At 38.2% G+C, this 22,419-nt stretch overlaps 1 protein-coding gene across 2 annotated transcripts in view; it reads left to right on the forward strand.

The window, feature by feature from the left end:
- The first annotated feature begins 9 nt into the window (after positions 1-9).
- The window catches only part of LOC130838423 (zinc finger protein 615-like), a 33,413-nt gene continuing 11,003 nt past the window's right edge, over positions 10-22,419 (forward strand). The window contains exons 1-6 of one of the 2 annotated variants that reach the window (XM_057711501.1): positions 10-145; positions 6,837-7,054; positions 10,798-10,924; positions 11,198-11,293; positions 12,013-13,201; positions 13,286-13,473. In XM_057711501.1, the coding sequence (XP_057567484.1) occupies positions 7,040-7,054; positions 10,798-10,924; positions 11,198-11,293; positions 12,013-13,201; positions 13,286-13,473 (1,615 nt within the window). In that variant the 5' untranslated portion in view covers positions 10-145; positions 6,837-7,039. Of the gene's footprint in view, positions 146-6,836; positions 7,055-10,797; positions 10,925-11,197; positions 11,294-12,012; positions 13,202-13,285; positions 13,474-19,020; positions 19,165-22,419 lie in introns of those variants that run through there. The other variant, XM_057711500.1, reaches the window with a different exon arrangement.

A 22,419-nucleotide genomic window follows, 5' to 3' on the forward strand; every position in this document is an offset into this window, starting at 1 on the left:
CATCCGGCAGCACTCCAAGGTCTTCGCCAGATGCCCTGGTCCCAGCCGGTCTGCGTCTCCAGGGACCTCTCAGGAGCGCATCCAAATAGAAACTGGGCTCAGCCTTTTGTCGCTGCCAGTGGTGCCTGGAGGGGTTTGGGATCAGGTGAGTCAGGTTCGGGGCTTGGATTCACGGCCTGTGGGGTCTGTGAAACATGAGCGTGTGTGAAAGACCGTAGTTGGGATTTTATTTACCGTCAGTAGCTGAGACATCTGGACGTTAGGGATGGGGCCTTTGGCAGTCAGTGATTAAGAGTCTGAAGAAATCATCGACCGAAAGTTCAACTGTGTCAGAGTTTGGGGTGCACTTGGATTACTTTGCTGATGGGATTCAGTGGTTGAGAACTGTGGTGGAAAGTTTGCATCAGTGAACGCGGTGTTTCGTCCGGGTTCGCGCTTTAAACTGGGACTCAGTGTTAGAGAATCCCGAGTTAGGGCAACATCCCTGTTGGTTTCTTGGCCATGTTTGGAGTTAATCTGGCATTTAATATAGGACTCAGTCGTAGAGATGCCTGGTGGGAGCTGTCAGTATTTGTGGAGGTTCAGGGCCCCTGAGAAACCTTCAATCCCGGAAACAGACTTGAAGGCTGCATTTCCCCAGTTAATCCAAGTACAGCTCACTCCTTCTAGTCTGTCTTCACGGACCTTACTAAAAACTTTGTCTCCCCACATCACTACTCTTCGAGCTCTCAATCTTCTCCCTGTCCTCGCCACATTCAATGTGGTTCGGAGTGATCTAGTGATAAGCTTACTATTTTAATGTAATTTAATGAAATTTTTGCCTTCTTGTCTCCAAATTTACTACACTTCTTTTGGATATTTGTCTTTAGGGTCATTCTAACTCAAGTAAAAGCATCTCCTTTACCCTGTATTCTGTTCTGCCCTGAGAAGTTTTTTTTTTAATGTTAGGTTGGTTTTTTTTTACATAATTATTTGGGATTATTTGGATAATCTGTATAAAGACAGTTAATTGTATCAATTTCTCCGATGTCAACGTGTTTGCATTTCAGATATTTATACTTTTTAAAAACAGTTTCAATAGTATCACCACAGGTTGATGAACCAGTGCATGAATTCTGGAATCAAATGTATTCATTAATGTAAGTAGTATTGACATACAATATTCAAAAGTATTCAGTTATAATTTCAGTAACCCATTTTGACTTTCTGATTACTTTCTGATTCTACCACTCCACTTAAAAGTTTATGGTGCCCATTTTTTGTCCCAGAGATTACTGGCTACCTTTATTTCTTGGTAAACTCTTTTACTTGACCTTTTTTTGCAGTTTCGGTTGGTGGGGTTTGTTTGTTTGTTTGTTTTATTTTGTTTTGTTTTGTTGTACTATAGAAAAGGAAGTCTTTTTTGTTGTAGTTTTATTTACTATAAAATTCACCAAGTATACATTTCAGTAATTTTAACTGAGTTTCTAGGGTTGTGCAGCCAATAGCACAATCCAATTTTAAAACATTTCCATCACCACAGAAAGTTTTCTTGATCTTCTGTGCCCTCAGTTTCCACTTCTACCCCGAGCCACACACAACCACTGATCATCTCCCTGTCTCTATTGATTTGCAATTTCTGGACATTTCATAGAAACAGAATCATAAAATATGTTGTCTTTTGGGGCTGCCTTTTTTTTCATGGATATATTTGAGGTCTGTCTATATTATAAGTATCCGTAAGTTTTTCTTTTTTCCCCCAAGTGATTTATTGAGGCAAAATTGACATACAATAAGCTACACATATTTAAATCATACAGATTAGTAAGTTTGACATATATACTCATGAAACTATCACCATAGTGAAGGTAGTGAACATACCCATCACCTTGAGAAGTTTCTTTGTGTCCCTTTTTAATCCATCCCTCTCATATTCCCCACACCTCCCCAAGTAACCACCAATCTATTTTTCATTACTATAGGTTAGTTTATATTCTTTAAAAGTTTTATGTAAATGCAGTCATACAGTGTACACTCATTTTTAGTCTGACTTGTTTCAGTCAACGTTAATATTTTGAGATTCGTTCTCATGTGTATCCATAATTCCCTTTTCTTTTTCTTTCTAATTTTAAAACTTTTTTTGGCCATGCATTATGTGGGATCTTAGTTCCCCAACCAGGGATTGAACTCACACCCTCTGCAGTGGAAGTGTGGAGTCTTCACCACTGGACCACCAGGGAAGTTCCTTTTTATTACTTTGTAGTCCACTATAGGACTATTAGTTCATTCTATAGAGTTTATTAATTCACCTGTTGGTGGGTAGTTGTGTTTCCAGTTTTTAGCTGTTACATATAAAGCTTCTGTGAACTCTTTATGTTCAAGTCTATATTTACATATGTTTTTCTTTCTCCTGGGTAAATCGCTAGTAGTTGAATGGCTAAATCATGTGGTAGGTGTATGTTTAACTTTTAAAGAAACTGCTAAACTGTTCCCCAGAGTGGTTGTACTTTGTATCCAGGAAAAGAAGATGGATAGCTGTTGGGTTTCTCCACATTTTGTATCATCTTTCTTGTTTATTGCAGGCAGTCTAATAGATGTGGAGCAATATCTTGTGGTTTTAATTTGTATTTACCTAATGGTGGCTAATGATATTGAGCATCTTTTCATGTACTTAGTTGACATCCATATATCTTCCTTAGTGAAGTATCTGCTCAAGTCTTTTGCAATTTTCTGTTGTGTTTTCTTGTTGATTTTTGAGAATTCTTTATATGATCTGGATACAAATCCTTTCTTTTCCGGTTACATGTGTTACAAAGGTTTTCTCCCAGTCTTTGATTTGCCTTTCAACATTCTCTTAACAATATGTTTTGAAGAGCAGAAGGATTTAGGTGTTTTTTTTTGTTTTTTGTTTTGGTACACGGGCTTAGTTGCTCCGCGGCATGTGGGATCTTCCTGGAGCTGGGATCAAACCCGTGACCTCTGCATTGGCAGGCGGATTCTTAACCACTGCGCCACCTAGGAAGCCCCAGGATTTAGTTTTTATGAAGTCCAGTGTGTGAACTTTGTTAACAAATTATTATTTTGGTGTTGTACCTAAGAGTCTTTGCCTAACTACAAGATCAGAGGATATTCGCCATTTTTTTCTTCTAGAAGTTTTCAATTTTTTTTTTTAGGTTTTTCATTTAGGTTTATTATCCATTTTGAGTTATATATATGGTGCAATGTATGGATCTAAGTTCTTTTTTTTTTCTTTTTGATATTCATATCTACTTGTTCCAGCAACATTTGTTGAAAAGGCTTTCTTTTCTCCACTGTATTGCCTTTGCACCTTTATAAAATGTCAGTTGGCTATATATATGTGAGTCTTATTCTGAACTCTGTTCTGTTCCATTTGTTTGTCTGTGATGACAAAGGAATACCACTCTGTTGTGATTACTGTAGCTTGATAGAAATTCTTGAAATCAGATAGTGTCAACCCACCAACTTTGGTTCTTTTTCACAGTTGTTTTGGCTAACCTTTTGCATTGCTGTCTGAATTTAAGGATCAGGCCATAAGTTTCTACTAAAAAACTTGACTCTATAGACTAATTCTGGAGAATGATTTGTTTGGTTCATTTCAGAAAATGGTTCTTTTTCTAACAAGCTATATCTCTCCATTTATTAAAGACTTTACAGATTTCTCAGTGATATAGTTTTCAGAATGTCTTTTACATTCTTTTGTAATTTTTTCCCATAAATATTTCATATTTTTAAAATTATATTATAGATAGTATTGTATTTTTTAAAACTAAATGGCCTCATAGAATGACTTAGGAAATATTCTCTTCGATTCTATTCCTGAGTGATCCATTGGATGTATATAATGCATTTTGTTTATCAAATCACAGTTATTGGGATTGTTTTCAGTATGAGACTGATGAATAATGTTGCTACATACATTCAGGTGCAAATTGGACATGTTTTCATTTCTGTTTGTTAAATTCCTGTGAGTGGAATGGCTGGTTCCTAAGATAAGTGTATGTTTTACAACGTTTCAAAAGTGCCTGTTCCAGTTCACTATTATTGTATGAGTTCCAGTTTCTCCACATTCTCATCAACATTTGGAATTATTAGTCTTTTTAATTATAGTCTTTCTAGTTGGCGTATAGTAGAATTTCACCATCATCTTAATTTCCCTAATGACAAATAACGTAGATGATCTTTTCATGTGTTTATAGACATTCACATGTCTTCTTTAGTGTAATGTCTATTCAAGCCTTTTCCCATTTTCTAAGTGGGTTGTTTGGCTTCTTGAGTTTTTCGACTTATTTATATATTCTGCATAGAAGTCCTTTGTCAGGTATATGATTTGCAATTTTTCCTCCTGATTTGTAGCTTACCTTTTCCTTTAACTTTATAATGTTTTTTGATGTGCAGAACATAATTCAAGTCCAGTTTATCAGTTTTCTTCTTTTATGGTTTGCTGGTTTGGTGACATATCTAAGACTTCTCTGCCTAACCCAAGGTCATGAGAAATGTCTCATATGTTTTCTGCAAGATTATGTGTGCATGTATACATATAGATAGATAAAGATATCACCTAATTTTCTAAGAGCAGTTTTAGATTCACAGCAACATTGAATGGGAAGTGCGTTGAGATACCACATACCTCTGTTCCCTGACATGTATAACTTTCCCCACTGTCAACATCCTGCACCAGAGTGGTGAATTTGTTACAAGCAATTTACATATTGACACATTATCACTCAAAGAGAATAATTTGCATTAGGATTCATTCTTGGTGTTGTATGTTGTTTGGATCTTGACAAATGTAAAATGACATGTATCTACCATTTAGTATCATAGAGAATAGTTGCACTGCTCTAAAAATCCTCTGGGTTCTGCCTATTCATCTTACCCTCCCGTGGCAACCGCTGATCATTTTGCTGTCTCCGTAGCTTTGCCTTTTCCAGAATGTCATATAGTTGGAATTGTATAGTATATAGGCTTTTTAGTTTGGCTTCTTTCACTTAATAATATGCATTTTAGGTTCATCCTTGTCTTTTCATGGTTTGACAGCTCATTTCTTTTTAGTGCTGAATAATATTCATTCATTGTCTGGATGGATAGAGCTGCTAAATACCTGTGATCAGGTTTCTGTGTAGACATAATTTTCAACTGATTTTGGTCAATAGCAAGGAATGTGATTTTGGATTGTATGTTAAGAGTATATATAGTTTTGTAAGAAACTGCCAAACTGTCTTCCAGAATGGCTGTACCATTTTACCTTCCCATCAGCAATAAATTAGAGTTCCTGTTGCTTCATATCCTCTTCAGCATTTGGTGTAGTCATTGTTTTGAATTTTGGTATTCTAATAGGTGGGTGATGGTATCTCATTGTTTTTTTTTTTTTAATTTCTTATTTCCTAATTACATATGATGTGATTTCCTAGTTACACATCTTTTCATTTGCTTATTTGCTATCTGTATATCTTCTTTGGTAAGGTGTCAGTTCAGGTCTTTTGCCCATTTTTCAGTTGGGTTGGGTTTTCTTATTGTTGAGTTTTTAAGAGTTCTTTGTATATTTTGGATAACAGTCATTTATCAGATACATCTTTTGCAAATGTTTTCTCCCAGCCTGTGGCTTGTCCTCTCGATTTCTTGAGGTAGTTTATATTTTTAGGTATTAAATTTAAATTTATTACCTATTTTAATTTAATTGGAAATGGGTATTCAGTTGTTCCAGTATATTTGTTGGAAAGACCATCTTTTCCCTCATTGCTTTGTTGTGTACCTTTGTTGAAAATCAGCTGACCATATTTGTATTTATTTCTCAATTCTCAATTCTGTTGCACTGACTTATGTATCTATCATTAGACCAATATAGTACCTTTTATATTACTGTGGCTTTAAAATAAAGTTTGAAATAGATTAGTATAAGCACTCACCGTCAGACCAATTGTAATATAATTCTATTTTACAATTGGTCTGATATATTTTACAATTGGTCTTTTATATATTCTTTGCCTTTTAATGCAAATTTTAGGATCAGCTTCTCCATATTTATAAAATTCCTGGTGTACCTTTGATAGTGATTGCATTGAATCTGTGTCAGTCTGGGAAGAATTGCCATCACCATATTGAAGCTTCCAATCCACAAGCTTAGAGTGTCTCTCCATTTACTTATATCTCTTTAAATTTGTCTCAGAAGTGTTTTATAGTTTTCAGTATGCAAGTCTTGCATTAGTTTTAATTTATTCTTGGGTTTTTTTTTTTTCTTTTTGATGCTATTTTATGTGGAATTGCTTCCTCCTAGGTAAGTAAAACCTTTCTTATCAGGCAGGACATTCTGAGGGCTTAGAGGTTCCCTCCCAGGAACTGAGGGCAAAGCCAAACCTCTGTTGGGCAAGATTAATCTTTTAGTACACAAAGAAAAATAAGACAGTCTTAATAATTTGCTTAGTACAGTGGTCTTCAACTGAGGTGTGTGTTCCCACTGAGCATATAAAGACTTTTGAAGTGGTACCTGGGCACACGTACTTTTTAAAGGCACAATGTTCAAATCCTTGGAACCGTCTGTGTGGCCTCTTCTGTAAATTTGATGTGCTCAAGCTTTCACCTGAGGCACCATGTTCTGCTCCTTCTGCTTTCCCTCCTCCCCTTTAATAGTCATGCCACTTCCTCTTCACAAAAGAAAGGCATACCTTTCATACCTTCAGAACCTTGTTTTATTGCCCCAGAGTGTGAAAGCCTCTGAGGCACCAAATAAAGTAACAGTTAGAAATATTGGGGTCCCTTAGTTAAGGATAAGTGCATATCAACAGTGACAGTGTCTGGGCCCAGAGGGAATGTACACTCAAAGTCAATTTGTTCTTCAGCCCACAGGTCCTGGCTTCCCAGGAGAAAGAGTGATCGAGTGAAGGAATGAGGGGAGAAAGAAGAGGTGCTTGGAATCAGATATCATCATTTCTGGGGACGTCTTTAACTGGACACTGAGATTTCTGTCTCTAAGAATTACATGGCAGACACAGAAGAGACAAAAGACAGAATCCATGTTAACGTTTCCTGAGCACAGAAAAAGATGATCAAGACCCAGGTGATTTTTGGTTGTTATATCTTTCCTTTATTGTCTAATGGATTTGTGGTGACCTGAAAAAAAGTCTGTTCAACTAAAAGAAGTATGAATCGGGTTCTGGGAAGAAATTAATTTAGACTCTGAATTCATAATCAGGACAAAGTGGGATCAGGAATATATTGTTCATAGGGGTCACATCAGGCGACTAATATTGGAAGATAATGTGTGACTGTGGCGGACGCTGTGGGTTACATCAGCTGTCACTTTGCATTATCTCTGGCAGACATCACAACCAGAGAAACACAGAAGGCTCCATGATATGTGTTGACTATGAGGAAAAAGCAGACCAGCTCCTTGGGGGATTCAGTGGTTTGTGTCACTTAGGTGAATGGAATGATACTCCTAGCAACATCGATAACTCTGAGGGGCTCCCCACTAGTCGAAATACCACTAGCCTGGTACCAGACGAGCATCTAAAAGAAAGATGAGTGCAATTGACTGAAGAACATTACCTATATAGACATATAAAATTCCATGAGTTCAAATCATACTCAAAAAAGCCAGTTATAAGATAAATAAGTACTAGGGATGTAATATACAATATGATAGGCAAGACTGCTATATGATATATAGAAAAGTTGTTAAGAGCTCATCACAGGGAGAAAATCTTTTTTCTTTTTTCTTTTCTTTTTATTATATCTGTATGAGAGAAGATGGATGTTAGCTGAACCTATTGTGGTAATCATTTCACAATGTATGTAAATCATACCATCATGCTATACATCTTAAACTTATACAGTGATATATGTCAATTATTTCTCAATAAATCTGGAAAAAACCATTGGAGTTTGATAGAAATCAAATATTTAACCTTTGAAATGATAAAGTAACATAATCAAACCTATGTTTTCTGGAATAGTGGTGGAGATTCACTCTGAGTTTAAGAAACAGATTCAGTGTGAAATAATGCAAACTTCACTGATGACAGCTCAATACTCCTTTTTTTTTTTCTTCTTTTTTTTTTTTTTTTCCTTTTTTTCTTTTTGGCTGCGTTGGTTCTTTGTTGCTGCGCGCAGGCTTTCTCTAGTTATGGCGAGCGGGGCTACTCTTTGTTGCAATGTGCAGGCTTCTCATTCTGGTGACTTCTCTTGTTGTGGAGCATGGGCCCTAGAGCATACAGGCTTCAGTAGTTGTGGCGCCTGGGCTCAGTAGTTGTGGCTCATAGGCTTAGTTGCTTCACAGCATATGAGATCTTCCCGGACCAGGGATTGAAACTTTGTCCCCTGCATTGGCAGGTGGATCCTTAACCACTGCACCACGAGGGAAATCCTCAATACACCTTGCCCATGAGTTACACTCATATATGAACCACCTCTGCAGAGTGAGCCACCATTGTCATTTTCATGACATCTTCCAGACTGTTTTCAGTGTATTGGAATTCTTTACATTTTGGTGCTTACAGACCAGCTTTCTTCTTTTTTATGTGATGCAATGAATATATGTGTGATAATTTAGTAATTCACCTATTGATGAATATTTAAATGTTCTTGCTATTACAAACCACGTAACAATAAACATTCTTGTTAATGGCTTTTTGTGAAATTATATCTGTATTGCTTCAGAGTGGCTACAGTTTCCACAATCCCTTCCTCGGGTTTGATAATTTGCTCAAAAACTCACAGAACTCAGGAAAGCACTTTACTTAATTTACAGATTTATTTACTTACATTTACATGATGTGACTTAGGAACAGTCAAATGGAAGAGATGCATAGGGCAAGGTATGGGGGTGTGTCACCCTTCCAGTACCTCAGTGTGTTCACCAACTTGAAAACTTGCCAAACCCATAGTTTTGGGGTGTTTATGGAGGTTTCATTACTTAGGCATGATTGATTAAATCATTGACCATTGGTGATTGAACTCAGTCTCCAGCCCCTCTCCCCTCTCTGGAGGTTGGGGTAAGGAGTGGGGCTGAAAGTTCCAACCCTTTCATCACATAATTTGTTCCTCTAGCAACCAGTCCCCAACCTGAAACTATCTGGGTGCCCTTCCCCTACCAGTTATCTCATTAGCATAGAAAAAACACTTACACCCTGGAGATTCTGAGTGTTTTAGGAGCCAGGGTACCAGGAACTAGGGACAAAGGCCAAATGCTTATTTTTATATCATATCATCGCTGAGTACTTTGTTTCACAGTCTATCATGTGGCTGCAATCAAGGTATAAGCCCAAGGGCGGGGTCTGATCTGAAGGCTCAAGTGGGAAAGGATGCACTTCTAAGCTCACTTACATGGTTGTTAGCAGAATTCATTTCCAGAACTCAGATGAGATCCTCAGTTTCTAGTGGTCTGTTCATGTAAGACCACTGAGTTCCTTGTTACATGGGCCTTCCCAACATGCCATCTTGTTTCATCAAAGTCATCAAAGGACAGATTCTATTAGCAAGCTGGTATATATACCCTAATTTAAAAGTGGCATCTCATCACTTTTGCTCTGTTCAGTTTTTTGGAAACAATTCAGGCCATACTCCAGAGAAGGGTACCTCACAGGGGCATGAATACCTAGTGTATAATAAGGAATTTGGTTGACTTTTGTCTCTGATTCCTGGGAGGTAACTTCTAAACCCTTGGAATTACCCATGTGATAGGAGTGTCTTTGTTTTTCATCCCCGATCATTGGGACCACACTTTATAGTTTATGCTATGAAGTGACTCGTGAGCCCTAGATGATTTGTGCTAATGCAATAACTCAAGATGAGTTATCCATGCCAAAAAGTCCATGCCAAAAAAACCAACCATGTAATTAGAGGGTTGTGGCTTTCAGCCATGTGTTACCAGTCTGGCCTCCAGGAAGGTGGAAGGACCTGGGTTCAGCCATGTGGTCAGTGATTCAATAAGTCAGGCATGTATAATAAAACCTCAGTAAAAACTCTGGACACTCAAGTTTAGCTGAGCTTCCTTGGTTGGCAGTACTCCTGAGTACTGTCACACAATGTGGCTGGGAGGAGATAATGCTGTACAGGACTCTATGAGGAGAATCATGTGTTTCAATACCATGTGGCCTTCATGTCTGACCTTTTTGGCACAAAAATCAAAACTTTGAAGTTAATATTCCATTTTTTTCTGAGTTCTATTGTTTCTGTCTTAGGTAATCTATCTTTTGTCTCTGGATGCTTTTATAATTTCCCTTCATATTTTGTGTATGATAGTTTTAGTCTGATGTGCCTGTGTATAGACTACCTACTTGGAATTTGTTGGGATTCCTGAGTCTGAAGCTTAGAGTGTTTAATCAGTCTTGGAATTTTTCACCTTTATATCTTTGGATACTGCTCCTCCATTATTATATTTTCTCTTTGTTTCTGTTTTCAAGTCTTCCTAATCAACTTAATGGTGTGTTTTGTTTTGTTTTGTTTTGCTGTGGACATATTTTGTATAGTTTGTTATTTTTTTTGCATTTGTTAAAAACACTGTCTTGTAAATACTGGATGTGGAGGCTGTTCATGGTTGATTCTCATATTGCCTGTAAAGTTTCATGGTAATGTAGGAATATTTTATTTGTCCTGATGTCATTTGCATATTTTTAGTATGCAAATGGAAATAGGTGCTAAAATATATAGATAGAAATATAGTATTTTGCTTATACTGAAATGTATTTGAGAAAAGTATAGAGATGCAGGCTATAGGGTGAAAATTAGAACTTCTCTCATGCTTCTTCCATATTGATGAAAGGAATTCACATCATATTAAACAGGACTCTATCATTACAGGAATTGCTGACACTGGAGGATGTGGCTGTGGAGTTCAACTGGGAGGAGTGGCAGCTCCTGGATCCTGTTCAGAAAGACCTATACCGGGATGTGATGTTGGAGAACTATAACAATTTGGTGTCACTGGGTAAGGACAGCTCCCTTTGTCACTTAGAGGGGCCCAGTCACTGGCCTTTTCTCCATCACCTGATGAAAGCTTGCAGTCACTGTGGTCTTCCAAAGAGTTAGATTTTCAGTCCCCCATCTGGCCCCAAACAAAAGGGTATAATTTCCTGTACCCTGAAAGAGAACTTTTCCTTTGCATACAAGAAATTTTGTTTCTAAAATGCCGTATTTTCCCATCTTGACATACTGTGCCTCAGTTCCTGTATTTAAGTCTTCTTTCATTTCTCATGAATAGGATATCAAGCTATCAAACCAGATATGCTCTCCAAGTTGGAACATGGAAAAGAACCTTGCATAATAGAACATGAAATCCAGAATAGATCCTGTCCAGGTGTGTGAGTGAGAACCAGCAAGGGGAGTGGCCAGGGAGGTCATATTCTAGTCATTAGAGAAGCAGTTACAGCTGTGGGGGTGACTGAGGCCCCCTCAACACCTGCTCCATGTATTCATCTCCTCAGAGGAGAACTCTTTCTTTGTGGGTATTTATTAGCTTTAAATATATTTTTTGTCTCTTCTTGGATGTGATATTTATTTCCTCTTACATCCTTATAATTTTATACTGGGATCATATGGTAGACAATAAAGAGCCTGCCCGCTGCCCCCCCCATGTCATTTTTTTTTAATAAATTTATTTATTTATTTATTTATTTATTTTATTGTCTATGTTGGGTCTTCGTTGCTGCACACAGGCTTTTTCTAGTTGCGGCGCGTGGGGGCTACTCTTCCTTGTGGTGCGCGGGCTTCTCATCACAGTGGCCTCTCTTGTTGCAGAGCACAGGTTCTAGGCACGTGGGCTTCAGTAGTTGCAGTACATGGGCTCAATAGTTGTGGTTCACGGGCTCTAGAGCACAGGCTCAATAGTTGTGGCGCACGGGCTTAGTTGCTCCGCAGCATGTGGTATCTTCCTGGGGCAGGAATCGAACCCGTGTCCCCTGCATTGGGAGGCGGATTCTTACCCACTGCACCCCCAAGAAGTCCTCCATGTCATCTTTTAAGCACTTTCATTCCATACCAGTCTCATGAAATAATTTGTCATCTCCTTTTTGCTAGGATTTGGGAAAGTTGACAGTCATTTGCTGGAGCACTCTCAAAACCAAAGATTTCCAAAGAGTGTGCAACAATGCAGTGAACAGAATGCATTTAGAAAGAGTGCTCATCTGAGCAAAACACATTTAGCCCTGACACAAAATCATATGTTTGACATATGTAGAAAAGCTTTGAAATCAACCTTAAGTTTAGCTAACCAGAAGAGAAGATGTGAAATAAAGAACCCTGTGGAGTTTGATGGAGATGAGAAGTCCTTTCTACGTGGTGATCATGGACAGTTGTATTCTGGAATTGAATTTCCTCAAAGTACAAAACACATCAGTGCTAAATTCCAAGTCCTTAAGCATCAGAAGACTCACAAAATAGAGAAATCCCAAGCCTACATTGAAAGTGAGAGAACACACATCAGGAAATCTCAGCTTATTTCTCATGAGAGCATTCATACAGGAGACAGACCCCATGGGTGTGATCTGTGTTTGAAATCCTTCTCCAGAAATGTCACGTTCACTAAACATCAGAAAACTCAAACACGAGACAAACCCCATTTAACCAGTGAATGCAGAAAAGGCTCCACTGTGAAGAGCAGTCCCAGTGTACATCAGCAAACCCAAACAGGGGAGAAATCCTATATATGCAGTGAGTGTGGAAAAGGCTTCACAATGAAGCGCTATCTGATTGCACATCAGCGAACTCATAGTGGAGAGAAACCTTATGTCTGCAGTGAATGTGGAAAAGGCTTCACTGTGAAGAGCAATCTCATTGTGCATCAGCGCACTCACACAGGGGAGAAACCCTATATATGCAGTGAATGTGGGAAAGGCTTCACCATGAAGCGCTATCTTGTTGTACACCAGCGAACTCATACTGGAGAGAAACCATATTTGTGCAATGAGTGTGGGAAAGGCTTCACCGTGAAGAGTAATCTCATTGTACATCAGCGCTCTCATACAGGGGAGAAATCTTACATATGCAGTGAATGTGGAAAAGGCTTCACTGTTAAACGGACTCTCATTATACATCAGCGAACTCACACGGGAGAGAAATCTTACCTGTGTAACGAATGCGGAAAAGGCTTCACCACAAAACGCACTCTCGTTATACACCAGCGAACGCACACAGGAGAGAAACCCTATGGATGCAATGAGTGTGGTAAAGCCTTCAGCCAGAAGATATGCCTCATACAACATGAGAGGTGTCATACAGGAAAGACACCCTTTGTATGTACTGAGTGTGGAAAATCCTATTCCCATAAGTACGGTCTCATTACCCATCAGAGAATTCACACAGGAGAGAAACCCTATGAGTGTGATGAATGTGGAAAAGCCTTCACCACGAAGTCAGTACTCAATGTACATCAAAGAACTCACACAGGAGAGAAACCATATGGATGCAGTGATTGTAAGAAAGCCTTCTCCCACTTGTCAAACCTTGTTAAACATAAGAAAATGCACATAAGAGAAATGGGTAGATTCAGTCAAGTTGGAAATTCCTTTAACAGAGAGTCACAGCTCATTACTTATGAGTGAACAAAAGCCCGTTAATGCAGTGACTGGGGAAATGCCTTCTATGGCAGCTAAGACTTCACTTAAACATCAGTGTTTCTAGCAGAGCAGAATGTAATCATGGTACTGCCTGTTTTCAAATGTGTGCCCTAAAGAGATGAAAGGACTTGCCCAGGAGATAAACCTGGTGAATAGTGCCTTTAGTGATCCTTACCTCACATTTTGTGTCAATGAAAACATGTTGGAAAAACTCTGATACATTCAGTGTGGAGACGCCTTGGGCAAAATTTCTGGCTTCATTATATATCTGAAAAGTATATACTCTGACAAATTCTGTGACTGCAGAGACTAAGAAAGTCTTCAGTGGGAAGATAGACTTTATTATCAGGGATCTTCATTGATCGTCAGTGAGCTTATTGTTTGTAGAAATATGTTTAAAAAAAAAAATATGATGACCATGGGAATGTCTTTACCCAGAAAGAAGACCTCAGTGAGTGTCAGAATTCACACTGGAGAAAAACTTTTTGTTTGTTTGTTTTAATTGTATTTATTTTGGCTGTGTTGGGTCTTCATTGCTGTGTGCGGACTTTCTCTAGTTGTGGAGAGTGGGAGATACTCTCCATTGTTTGCAGGCATCTCATCTCAGTGGCTTCTTGTTGCAGAGCACAGGCTCTAGGGCGCTTGGGCTTCAGTAGTTGTGGTGCACGTGGGCTCAGTGGTTGTAGCACACAGGCTTAGTTGCTCCGCAGCATGTGGAATCTTCCTGGACCAGGGATTGAACCCGTGTCCCCTGTGTTGGCAGGCGGATTCTTAACCACTGTGCTATCAGGGAAGTCCTCAGAGAAAAACTTGTAAGAGGACAGTATATATGGTAGGATTTTAGTGATACATTCTGCCTCATCATTTGTTAGGAAATCATATAGAAATTAAAACTTCTATGAACACACTAAAGGTAGTGCACCTTTAGTTAAATATCAGAGGACTTACAAAGGAATGAACTTCTGTGAAAATGATAAATGTTTGAGTGCTTTTTGTTACAAATCTAACCTCATCATACATCAGATAATGCATCTAAATCTCCTTTCTGGTTGCCTTGTCAGTAATTCCATAGTTTTAAAAAGTAGTTTTAAAAAATAGTCTGCTTTTCTCATCATTGATTTTTATTGTTATATATGATGCAAGAGTGTTCTGTGTCCACCCCCATATGTGATTAGCTCTTACTTTTCTTCAGCTTTAAATGTAATTGTAAATTTAGCATACTGAACTTCTTTAAAAGGAAACTGAATATGAACACATATTTGCACTTGCTTAACTAAGTTTATAAATATGACCATATATTTTACAAAACCAGCTTCAAAGTTATTTTTATAAAATTTATAATTTGAAATCATTAAGTTAACTTATAAGAAAATGCAAAAGTAGTCCAGAGAATTCCCTAGTATCATTTATGTAACTTCTCCCAGTAAAAACGTTTTATGTAACCATATTTTATTATCAAACTCAGGAAAATGACATTGGTTGTATACTGTTAACTCCTAACCTTTGGAGGTTAGATTTCACTAGATTTTACATTAATTTTTTTAATAATTTTTTTTGTAATTCTAAGGTGCTTTATTACATATATAGATTTCATGTAACCACCATCCCCAGAATGTAAAACTGTTTAATCAACAAAGACACCCTCATGCTAGCTTTTTATGCTCACACCCTCTACCCAAACCTACCTCTGGCAACTACTTGTCTGTTTTCCATCAATATAATTTTGTCATTTATGAATGTTATCAAAATAATTTTTATAACTGGACATTATATAAATAAGTTGTATTTATACAAATTTATAATTTTTTATTAATAAGGAACATGTAAGCTTTGGGGGTTTTTTTGTCCCTCAGCAAATTGCTCTTAAGACTTATTTGAGTAAAAAAAAAAAAAAGTTCTTGGTCTGGGAAAAAAAAAAAAAGACTTATTTGAGTTGAATTGTTTTGTTTTTATTAGTGAGTAGTAAACATATTGGATGTACTAGTTTGTTTATCCATTGACTTTTCAAAGAAGTTTGTATTGTTTCCTGGTTTCAACTGTTGTAAAGAAAGATATAAATCTGCATCCAGGGTTTTGTGTGAACAGAAATTTTCATTCCTCTATGATAAATATCCAGGTGTGTCATTACTAGGGCATATGGTAAGTGTTTAGCTTTAAAAGAAACTACCAAACTCTCTTGCAGAGTGGCTGTACCATTTTACATTCTCACCAGCACTGTATGAAATCCACTTGTTCCACATCCTCTCTGGCAATTGGAATTTTCAGTGTATTTTATTTTAGCCATTTTACTAGCAACAGATGAGAGATTCAGTTGCTCTTCAGCCTCACCAGCATTTGGTACTGTCATATTTTACAGTACCCATTCTATTAGGTTTGTAGCTGTATCTGATCTTGAGCGTAACTTGCATTGCAGTCATGGCTAACAACCCTGTTGTTGTTTTTACTGTAATCATCACCGTCATCATCATTTTTGTACTTATAACTGGAAGTTTGTACTTAGACCACCTTCACCATTTCTGCCCTCCCACCCTCTTCCAGCCTCTGGCAACTGTAATCTGTTCTTTATTATCTACAAGTTTGGAGGGGTTTGGGATTCTACAAGTAAGAGAGATCACACAACATTCATCTTTCTCAGCCTGACATTTCACTTAGTGTAATGCCCTCAAGGTCACAAATGGCAAGATTTCCTTCTTTTTATGGTTGAATGATATTCCAGTGCATGAATACCACTTTTTCTTTATCCATTCATCTGTCATTGGACACTTAGGCTGTTTCTGTGTCATGGCTGTTGTAAAGAATGCTTCTATGAACGTTAGGGATGCATGTATCTTTTCAAACCAAAGTTTTCACTTTTTTCTGGGTATATACCCAGGAGTGGGATTGCTAAATCATATGGTACTTCTATTTTTATTTTTTGAGGAACCTCAGTACTGTTTTCCATAGTAGCTGTACCGATTGCAATCTTTTTCATTCTTATGTCTGCATATAGTGTTCTTGAAGAGACATCCCATGATTTATTTAACCAATCACCTTCTAATGTGTATTCATATTGGTATTAGTAACCTTTGACTGCATTACAAACCTCCCTCCCTAAAACTTAATGTCTAGTGACAACAAACATTAATTAATAATTAATTGTTATGTGGCTTGAGGGTTGGATTGTCTGGTGTGGGCTATCCTGACTGGGGGCTACATGATCTAAATGGCTTTTTCATGTATCTGAGCCTCCCCTGGAATGAATGGGGCCACTTTTCATGTAGTCTCGCCTTCCAAGGCTAGCCTGAGCTCTATTACTATGTGTTAGAAGAGCTCCAAGTGACAAATAGAACATGCCTCAATGAGCAAGTCTATTTCTATCCTCTGGGTCAAGCTTGCTGTTATTGTCCCATTGGACACATTGGTCAGAGTTGCTGTGCAGGAGCACCATCCAAAGGTATGACTGCAGAGATGCAAGAATAAATTTATGTTAACAATCACAAGATTGTATCTTATTTCCTTAAAATTGTCAGAATTGATGCCATAAATATCCTCGAACATGTGTGTTCTAAAATTTCTACTTAATTTCAATTAAGAGAATGAAAGTTTAAATTGGGTAATTGCAAGTTGTACTCCAAAAACATTTTATTAATTTCTATACTCTAGACTCAATCCTGCCCCCCTAAAAAAATACACCAAACATAACACCTAAAATCTGTTGGTGTGCATTTTTTGAACTAGAATTATGACAAGCTTGATAATATCTCAATTCATTCAAAGCTGTATGTGATGGACACCTCTGTTATCGACTACACAGATGAGAAAAATGAGAGGCTAAGCCTAATAGAATGCCTTTACCCCACAGACTGAGATTCTGAATATTATTCATCATTCACTCTATTAATCTGAATATTAGTAACACTGGCATTTTAAAAAGTATTTACGATTTTTAAAAATAAGTGGCTAGTATGTTATTTCGCTATTAAAAATTTTAGGTTGTGAATGAGCAGGTGAAATCCATCAAATTGGGTGACGAAGTAACCAACTTGCACAAGATAGGGGTCCCCGATCTGATATGGCAGAGTATCTCTTTGACAAGCACACCCTGGGAAGCAGTGATAGCGAGAGCTAAGCCTTAGGCTGGCTTCCCGTTGCCACAGGGGTGACTTCCCTAGTCACCAAGGCACTGCATGCATGTTTGGGTTACCTTTACCTTTTCTATAAGTTGTACCAAAACATCTACAAGTTCTTTCCTTAGTACCATTCCTTCAAATAAAGTAGTTTGGTACCCCACCCCCCAAAAATTTAGGTTGGTCATCTTATTCCTTTTAAGATCTCTATAATAAGTGCTAGTGAGGAATTAGAGAAAGTGGATATCATATATTCATGGTGGAAATGTAAACAGGTTCCAACAGGTTTAGTTGGAACCACATTTATGGTTTTACTATGACTTTGTAATGCTATTCGCAACTGACTCACGTAGTGTAATATGATTTCTCTCTTTTTTCTTTTTAAGGCCACACCCCGCACCTTGTGGGATCTTAGTTCCCTGACCAGGGATCGACCTCAGGCCCTCAGCAGTGAGAGCACAGAGGGCTAAACACTGGAATACCAGGAAACTCCCCTGATTTCTTTTTTTTTACACAACATTTTATTCCTCTTTAAGTCATATTTCCCCAAATTTTGGTCCTTGGCCTTCAGAGCCCTGCCTTTGTCTTTAGACCTCAAAGGGAAGGCTCCCCCTCAGTCATAGGTACCACCCTTCACCCTTCGCAACTGGCCCTGGCCTTTAGTGGCCTTTCCCCCCTGCATACAAACGGCTTTAGCACGTTCTAGCCGCTTTTATTTCCTAACCTGTGGCCGGCATCCCTGTAACGCCAGAGCTTCTTCAAGCCCAGTGCTCTGTTCAAAAGTCCCTTCGGGCCAATTTCTTTAGAAACTCGGCCCAGATATCCTTTACTGGCCGGTTTGCCTTTTCCCAAACTCGAGTTCTGTGCTATATGGATTCCTCCTCCTCCTGTAAGATGGTTGCGCCCACTGGACCATTTCCTAACTTTTGTATAAAGTGGGTCAAGGTCGCTGCCATTTTAATTTTCTTGCCAGCTCGCAGGAAGGGATTTACTCCCATGCCGTTTTTTGTTCTGTGTAAGCTCGAGCTTATGCGCATATGCCTGTTTTTATTAAGGGTTCAGGTGCCCCAAAATTGACAGTTTCGGTGACCTTCCGTCTTCCCATATTTAAGATGCAGCTATTATTCTGCGCACGAGAGCAAAGGGCCTCTACGCTCCCCAGGCGCCCGATCCTCAAAGATGGCCGCGCCCATGGGGCCACGCAGGAGGGCGCGGCCATGTTAACTTTGAAGGGAAGCCGGAAATCCCGTTGTCTTTTTGCTGCAGAAATGTCTCGGACCCTCGTTGGCCACCGTACCGCGGTGATGAGGGAAGCGAAAGAAGTTCGGCGAAGTAAGTTCAGCCGCGGATAGGTCGCGATGGTTTCTGGAGGAAGTCAAGTCGGTGACTGGGTCTCTTCGTGCACAGTGGGGAGGGTGCGCCTGTCGGCGTCCGCGTTGGGTGATGCGTGTGGAATACCAGCGGGAGGATAGCGCGGACGGGTGTTCTTTTCCGGGGAGCCCTAAAGGGTGGGTAATAGGGTATGTGTGATTGGGGTCCTCTGGCCTCAGTCAGGAGGTTGTGGTTAGTGGTTAAAGATCCCTAGAGGTCACCGATTTAGTCCCGAGGGCACGTTTTGGGGTTTTTGCCGTTTACTCTCTATTGGGCTCAGTGATTGCGAACTGGAGGGTGACAAACGGGAGGGTTTGTCAGTGAATGCCGTTTATGGTTCGGGTTTTGTTTGAGGCTAAAAGATAGGAGTATGTGTTTCGGGGTTAATGTACGGAACTCTCTGAGATTAACCCGGATGGTGGTAGTAATCGTCTGGGGGCACAGATGTGTGTATGGGCTGATACTTTGGAGGCCCGAGTGCCTTGGCCGCTGCGTGTGTTGAGCTCCAACCTCGGTTGCTGTAACAGATGGGATGGACGTTAACGTTCCCCTTCTGTCATTGAGGTCCGAGACCCTTCTTCACCACTAGCTTTAAAATCCTCTTTGGCACCCAACATCATTCTTTACTCTTAAACTCTCAGAAATGAAGGTTTTGGGCGAGGTGAATGATCCAGAAATCTCATCAGATGAATATCTAATAGTATGTTTTATGTGAAACATGCAGCTTTTATCTTTTGTCCTGCAACATTCCCGCACATGCCTCTTGGATGTTTTTCAGATTCTGTCTAAAACGAGTAAAATAAAGTCTCTGTCACCGTGAGTTCTGTTCCCAAAACACAATCCTTGTCAAAATTTTAGTATATTTCAGTTTTAGGCTTTTATATTATGTGCTTAATATTCATAATTCAGATAAATTGCATAAATGATACTATGATATTCTCTTTCACTTTGTTTCATGGAATATAGATTTACAAATTATTTTGAATGCATGAACTGGTGTTATTATAAGTAGGTTTATGTTAAGTCAGTGCATACATTTATATAGAGGTGAAATGTTTAAAATACTTAGGTGTCATTTTTGGGAACATTTTGTAATTATGCATTTACCCATGGATTTGTTCCCCTGCCTTTCATCTCCGGTCTAGACTGCTTATTTTTATTGTAGTTGTAAACGTCTTATTTTCTAACATAATTTTCTACAACATAAAAGAACAATTAACTTTATTTTTGGCTGATTTTTCAAAAATTGAAATATAGTTGATTTACAATAGCATAGGAATTCAGTTATACATATGTGTGTGAGTGTGTGTGTGTGTTCCTTTTCAGATTCTTTTTCCCTTATACGTTATTACAAAATGTGGAGTATAGTTCTTTGTGCTATACAGTAGGTCCTTGTTGATTATCTATATTATATATGGTATCCTCCTAATTTATCCTCCCCAACCCCCCCAGCAATTAACTTTAAATATCACCTTACTAAATTCTTATAATTACAGTATCTTTCTCTCCACCCAACTTTTTAGTGTGAAAATTTTCGAACACAGAAAGAATTTTATAGTAACCACCCATATACCTACCGCTTAGACTTTATAATTAATAGTACTAGACTTGCTCTACCAGTTATCTAACTCTCTATTCATCCTTCCTTTCCTGTGTCAGTCTTTTGTTGTTGCTAGTTTTGGTGCATTTCAAAACAAGTTGCAGACCTCTACCATTACTCTAAATACTTATGCAATCATGTGATTAATTACAGTTCTACAATAGCCTTTTACTTGTTTCCTTTGTTTTTGTAAGGAACAAACATCTTATTTACAAATAATTTTGGCCTTATATGAAGTGGAGTGACAGCTAACTTTGGAATGAGATGAATCTGGTTTTTCAATCCAAATTCTGCCTCCTGCTCATTGTGCAGTTTGTGTGACCTCTTGTCTGTGTCCTTAGCAAAAAAAAAAAGCAATTAAAATCTCCCCAGAGTTATTTTGAAGATTCACTGAGGTATTGAATAAAATACCTTAAATAATGAACTGTGATGACAGACTCATAGCATATCTGAGTAAAAAAGGCTGCTAATTTCCCCATATTTTTGGTTTTGTGTTTTGTAAAATTTGTATTTGTAACTCATTTTCTGTCTCCCTGCTTTCCTCCTTGTTTCCTTCTCTTTTTCTTTAGTAAAGAAAAATTTTGAAAGCCATGAACTTACATTAATGACTAAGCTACAGCAATTTTTTTTTTCCTCATGGCATGCAGGATCTTACTTTCCTGCTCAGGGATGGAACCTGTGCCCCCTGCAATGGAAGTGTGGTGTCTTAACCACTGGACAACCAAGGAAGTCCCCAAGCTACAGCAATTTTACTTAAACTGTAGAATGCTGATATTTCTCTGATTTTGAAAACATACATGCTCTTATGAAAAATATGGTGAAGAAGGTAAAAATGACCTGTCAGATATCATACTTTCACCAATATTTCCCCTTCAGAGATTCTTAGAAATGGATTTTTAGGTTACCGGTGATAGTTTCATTGATCATTTTCACTTGAATGTTAAATTATTCCCATGCAATGTTCTCTTTAAACAGACATTTGACCTGTATGTGCTTTAGAATTGTATAGAATTTTTCCATTTAAATTTTGTAACCAGCCTCCGGACTAAACAGGTGTATAGACATAGTAGGCAAATACAGATAATTTGCCTCATATTCAAAACTCACCTTTGATAATTTTTTCAAACTGCCTTGCAGTGGGTAATGTTTTCAGACTCAAATTCTCAACCCTGCTGTTATAGTATGAAAACAGCCTGACAGAGACAATACTCAACAAATGGGTCTGGCTGTGTTTCTGAAAACCTTTATTTGTGAAAACAGGTGGTCCAGGCCCTGCACTATTACTGACTCTATTTAGACGATCCTCTGGCTTTTCTGCTCTAATTAAGGGTTGGCCACCTGGAGCCCATGGGTTAACTCCGGCCCAGTGCCTATTTTTGTTAATAAAACTTTATTAGAACCTAGTCACACCTATTTTTTTTTAATATGGTTGCTTTTTAGCTACAGTGGTAGAGTTAAGTAATTGTCACAGAAACCATACACATTACAATTAGTCTCTTTTAACATAGAAATTATGTATATTTTTTAAAGTTATTAGTTTTATTCTGACACCAGAGATTGCAAATAACATTCAGCCTTTATTTGTCAAAATGTTATAGTAATTAGTACTTTTATACTTTATCTATACAGAGATCTTAGAACATTTTTTCATTTACCTACTTCCTAATTTATATGCTCTCATGGTATATTTCAACCCTTCATATTTTTAAAATCTCCTGAGATAGAATCATTTTCGCAGCTGGCATTGAGACTTAACTGCTTATTTACCAGTTTTGTTCCTCTTTATTCCCTG

This window comes from Hippopotamus amphibius, chromosome 16 (assembly GCF_030028045.1).
Source record: "Hippopotamus amphibius kiboko isolate mHipAmp2 chromosome 16, mHipAmp2.hap2, whole genome shotgun sequence".
NCBI lineage: Eukaryota > Metazoa > Chordata > Mammalia > Artiodactyla > Hippopotamidae > Hippopotamus > Hippopotamus amphibius.